The following is a 6,000-nucleotide window of genomic DNA, read 5'->3' as shown; positions in this document are numbered from 1 at the left end:
TTGAGATCTTGAAAATAAACTGAACAGAAAGATGAGCTACCCTCTGCCCACCCCTTTCCCATTTCAACAATAAATACATACTGTGAATAAGGGCAAATTATTCCATGTGAGACTCTCCTTGGCTATAAGTGGTAATTACATATAGCAATTTTAGGAATTACTTTATTCAAGCAAAGTGAAAGCATGGATTCCACGCCAATGATTTCTCTAAATTTTTATTAATTTTTTTTTACAGCTCCATCCTCTCGTGAAAAGTAAAGAATCTGAAGACGAACAAGTCAATTACATGTTTTTTTAAACAGCAATTAATCCTTATTACAGAGAACAATAAACAAAAGATCTGTGGCACGGTATCTTTGGAAAGATCTTTTGCAAATTTTTCTTCTAAAAAAAGAAAACTATAATTCTCACAGATCACATATGTCTCTTTCAAAGGACTGTACAAGGCAGCTAAATTTTATTCACAAAAGCCCCAAGTTTCAGTTCCATTGCTGAAGTAGATAAAACACATGGAGTCCCCCTTGTCTGTGTTGCACATCTTCCCACTGAGCACATCACTGCTTCCCTATCCTACATACAAAACCATTGTGTGGACTAGATAGCTGGCACATTACACAATAATTAAAGAAAAATTCATATTATTTTAGACAGACCAGTGATCTTCATTTATCAACTGGATGATTTATTCTTTTTTAAACAAATTTAATAATACCAAGATTTGACTTTCCTCTAAAGTTATAAGAAAGCAAAAAATATATAATATAATATAATATAATATATAATGGTAATAAATAAAAAAGGCAACCCTGCTCAGGTATCATCCAAAACATCACATTCAGGAGAAGGAAAAAAAAAAAAACCAACACAAGATTTGGGACACACGTGTATAAACACACACACCAACATGAACAGTGTATACTTGGTATCTGAGGAGGGGATGTGCAGTAATTTTAACAATACATGTTGATGGCCTGAACAAAAGGCGAGTACTGCCTTTTGTTCTTAAACAAAAGTTAATTAACAAAAGTTAATACTGCCTGCATTCAGCATCACTTAAACATCTACTTGTAAGCAAAGCAAGTTATCTTCCTTAGGTCAGCCACTGCCTGGTCTGACCAGTGCAGCTCTGCCAGCCTCGCTGTCAGTGGTCTTATTTCTTTGTCCTTCCAGGTCGATATAGTAATATCTAGGCTCCCAGGGAGCTGTAAGTTTCCTTCCTGCCGTCTTGGGTAGAGAAATACAGGCCCTTCTCTACCCGGCACAGTACCTGTTGATATCCAACACACTGTGAACAGAAAGAATAGAGTGGCTTTCCCCAGAACAGGAAATTTACAGCTACCTTAAGAGAGGTGGTAGATGGGTGCTTGTCAACGCCTCATAAATATGAACTAAAGAGCATGGCCAGTGGTCACAATTTGTTCTCGGATTTTCGGTGACGGACACAACTGGATTGGATATTTGAGGTGTATATGGTAGAAATACCACTTGCAATGTTCGAAGGAAAACCCCAACACCATGTTTGTTATTCTGCCACTCCACCTCCCACAAACAAAATGACAAAAGTATAAGAAAAAAACCTGCGTCCACAAATTCTAAGTAGGACCAAAAACAAAAGAGGCAACCACTAGAGCAAGAGAGAAAGGGACCAAGTACCGCTCTAATCCTGACACCCCTCCACAACCTCGATGAGGAAATCTCTACATCTGTGTTTCTAAAAGAAGGCCAAATATTCTAGCAAGATTTAAATACTGCTAATCAGTAGTAAAGAGTGTAAGAGATGAGGTGGCAAAGTTTTTCACAGATTTTGTGTAGTGTCTGGGCAAACAAATCCTTAAGAAAAAGTAGAATCTGTGTGGGAGGTAGGGAATCAAGCCTTATTTGATTCATTTACCTAAAGATGCACACATACACCTCAAACTTCATGAAGCAGAAGAGAAAAAGGTGCAAGACCCACCTAACATCTCTTAAAGCCATGGCAAAATGAATACAGCATTATTCCAAAATCAGGTGTGGTCAACAAAGGCACAATAAATATATCCAATTTAGCCAGCCTCTTAGTCTGTGTATGTGTGTGTATATGTACACACACATTTCCTTTCATATATCAGAGAGAAGAGTTTTATTCATTTTGGAGGGCACAATGGTTTCTTTTTGCTTCTAAAAATTACTGAACAGGAATCATAAAAAAAAATAGTAAGCTCCTGATCCTACTAACGTTAATATTTAAGGTACCAATTAAGGCAGGTTTTCAGCCAGAAAGGGGTAGTTTGTTAGCTTCTAAACATTCTGAGATCAGGAATTAAAGGATATAGAACAAGGGAGATAAGTGTGGTCCAATTTGTCTAGGGGAAATAGCTAAACATTTTGGTCAAAACAGATTATAAAATAAAGGTCCCTTTGTTCAAAAAAAAAAAAAAAATCAGAGGCTTTTCCCATTCAGTATCGTGATCAAATCATAGCATCAGCTAAGTCATTCTCCTGTTGTAGTTCTGGTCCTGATACTACGCCAGCTGGACCCTCTGCTCTTCTACCACAGCTGGCATATGGCGGACCTTTTCACATTCTTAACCCAGTGTAATTTGGTAAATTTCAGTGAAGTGTTTTATCATTGTTTATCAGGGCCTTTAGCCTAGCTAAAATCTTAAATTCAGTGGTTCACATTTTAATTACCTCCAGGAAGGACAGAAACAGTCAACATTTTTTAAAGTAAAACAGTGTTCTTCCATTTCCTAGTAAAGATAGACACACACACACACACACACACAAAACTGTAGTGCCAAAGGCAAGGTTTTTACACTCCATTTTTACTCAAGATGTTTTGTATTTGTCTCACTGTGAAGTGTGTACTATTACGGTTGTTACAAGAACTTCACATATTCAAAGGCTTGATTTTATAATCTAGTCCTTTCAATTATCTACCTCAGTACAAATTTTGCCTTTGGGAATTTAAGCATGCAGTGGAAAAGTGCAAATGATTTAAAAATCCTTTCGATTTCTATATACAACTGTGACAGCGAGAAGACCTTATGAACATTAAGGGTTCGTCAGCCATGACCCTTTTACACACTCTACTCTAAAAGTAGCCATTAAGAATTCTTTTAGGTAAAATGCATTTTGCAGTAAGAATCAGAAATATTCCATGGTCAAAACAGTACAAACAGATCTCTGCAAACTCATTAGTTTTTTAAGGGACAAATAAAATCTTAATCTAAAGGTCAGGGAAAAAAACACACAAAGAATAAGGCCTCTGAAAAAGCAATTACCTCTTTTAGAAATGTCTGAGAAATTGACTTGGAAATGTCTTCAGTCAAGGGGACACTGTGGCTCCTGACAAGACACACACACTCAGCACGGTCTGCATAGTTCAGAACCTGTCCTCAAGAACATACTCTTCCAAACTGACAGGTGGCTTGTATTGGGGAGTGATGGGGTGAAGGGAGCAGGAATGGCCAAGGGAGTAAGGGGGAAAAAAAGATGTTAAGTAACCACATAAGTCTGCTTCTGGTGTCCTGTCTCCTACATATAAGAGATGGACACACAATGCCACAAGCAGACAACCTACCAGGCAATTACTGTTCATTTAACAACAGGCTGCTTTTTAAACGAGTAGTTTAAAAAGGACCATGGCTCTGCTTTAGAACATCAGTAAACGAAGTCAGTCCATCAAGATCGCACATCAAGTTCTTATGCTCAGATATTACTACTGTTGTAATTCTCTCGCTTTAACCTAAACATGAAGTAACAGACCTCTGTCCTAGCTAGTGATAACCAAAGAACAGGCTGGATACTGTAAGACACTGAAGGAACAGCTTCACACAAACAATTCATATTGTGAAAAATAAGCATCACTCCCATCCGCTACACATCCCTTTTATATAGTTACCAATTACAAAGAAAGTTCTTACATTCATCATATGGACCTTAGGCCTCTTCATTATAAATAAGGATGGTACTTGCTTCTTCACTAATAAACATGACAATGTCAAACATGCTTGGTAGGAAACAACACATAGGGGGCGGAATGGGATGAAGGCAGAAAAATAAACCAGTTGTAGCGTTAACACTCACTCCTCAATTGTAATAGATGTGCAAATTCTACTTCTAAAAGGGATAAAAAGAATTGGCTTCTAAAAACACTGCACTCAAAATAATGCTTCCAATAATAACCCTCAAAGTTTCAATGAAAAAAATCTGTGCTTATGGATATGTGGGAATTCGGTTTGGTTTTTTTCCCCCCACTTTAGGTCATTCAAAATAAACTTGGTTTAATGTATAGAATCTGTCAATAACAACTTATGGGAAGGCCCCAGTTCCTCTTCAATCTAATCACATCTAGTTGATTGAGAACACTCTGGCCTGAAGGCATGTGGTGACTTTTTTTTTTTGGAAAGTCTAATAAACCACCCCGAATCTCCACAGCCTCTCGGGGAGTTAATTTCCCCTAGACAATCAAGGGCTCTCCAAGTCTAGTTTTGCTATAAATATAAAGTAATTCGTAGCAGAAAAATATAGCCTCTCTAAGAAGTAGATTTCATTTTTCTTTGTTCGCTGACAAAACTCTGAGTTGGTAGACAATGTGAGTTACCACGTAACTGTAGACCACAGATCAGCACCTCAAATTCCAGCTCTACTTAAACAAAAATTGAAAAGCACTTCAACCATCTGGTCACTGATAAATGTTGGTTTCCTTCTTCCCCAAAGTAGAAAATGCAGAGTACAGTCAATGTGACTACCTTTCTTTGGTAGTCACAGCGCCCAGTCCTCCGTGGTACATGGAGATGGGGATGCGGATGGGGATGGAGACGGCTTCCCTGTGCGCTGTAGCTCCTCTCTCCCCCAGCCCGACGGGGCCGCCTTCCAGCACAGTAACGGAGAAATCAGAGCTGGGTTGAACGTGCAGTATCCAGGCAATGGGGGGTCGGGGGGTGGGTTGCCTTCAATTTCATAAATTAGGACAATACCTGGTATTATCAAAGCCACTGTTCAATGGCAGAAAGTGGGGTACAGTGGAGTCCTTCACAACTTATGTTTTATAGATGACCATTAGAATTTATTAAACAAATATCTCCCCCAAAACTTAAAAAAAAAAAAAAATCACCCACAAAACCCTACACCACAATTCACTGTTTAAAAAAAAAAAATTCCTTCTAGGAATGAACTAATGTGGCTACTGAGATGATGTGAATTTGCTTTCAGAGTTGAAATTGCTTCTCCTCATTTCATTTGCATCCTGCTGGTTAAAAAAAGACGGAAATGTTTCTAGACCATTCATACGCCCACTCAGGCTACATTGCACTTCTGTCCTTTAGGAAGGAAAGGCAAGATCATCTCTGAGGCCAGCCTCCTCATTTCTGCTTCTACAAAACCATCCTGTCCAACCAATGATTCCATAGTTCTTGAGTTTCAGTGAACAAATGTCCTGGCCATCTCATGGTGCTTCTCTTCTCAAGTTTGGTATCCTGATGAGACAAATGTCTGGACTGTTTTGAGGCTTCCAACGTGCAAAAAAGTCCCCAAGGCATCAGATCAACCTGGGCCTCCATTAAGGTGTTTTGGTTACTTGTTTCAGCCGCTGAAAGCCCTGTCTTGTATAGCGCACCAGGTCCATCAGACTGCTGTCAAGGGCCAGGGCACACACACCTGTGCCGAGCTGAGCAAAGAATTCTGCAAACAAAGCAAACCCTACATGTAAACAAACGTGCACACACAAAATAAACGTGAAAACATAAAAAGGCAAGGCTCCAGAAACTACATCCCCACAGTATTCTGTATGTCATCTAGCAGAGCAAAAAAAGAAAAAAAACTTCACAATCTACTGTAATGGTCTGCTAACTCTCCACATCTCTCAACTAGTCTAAAAAGGGAGGAACTAAATTTGTTTCAGAGTTGACTCCATAATGCCTGGCACAGTGGCTGACAGTGGAAAATACTCAATTTATACTTTTGGATCAATGGACACATGAATGAAAATAAACAAATAAAAATATTGAACATGCTTTA

The 6,000-nt window shown here is 38.7% G+C and overlaps 1 protein-coding gene across 5 annotated transcripts in view; it reads right to left on the bottom strand.

Moving 5' to 3' along the window:
• Positions 1-240: 240 nt before the first annotated feature.
• Positions 241-6,000, bottom strand: part of AFF1 (ALF transcription elongation factor 1) — a 214,675-nt gene continuing 208,915 nt past the window's right edge. For all 5 annotated transcript variants that reach the window (XM_060114316.1, XM_060114326.1, XM_060114334.1 and 2 more), the window contains one exon: positions 241-5,664. In XM_060114316.1, coding sequence (XP_059970299.1) covers positions 5,543-5,664 — 122 coding nt within the window. In that variant the 3' untranslated portion in view covers positions 241-5,542. The remainder of the gene's footprint in view (positions 5,665-6,000) is intronic.

Source organism: Mesoplodon densirostris, chromosome 1, assembly GCF_025265405.1.
Source record: "Mesoplodon densirostris isolate mMesDen1 chromosome 1, mMesDen1 primary haplotype, whole genome shotgun sequence".
Classification (NCBI taxonomy): Eukaryota; Metazoa; Chordata; class Mammalia; order Artiodactyla; family Ziphiidae; genus Mesoplodon; species Mesoplodon densirostris.
This window is presented reverse-complemented; position numbering and strand designations above follow the sequence as displayed.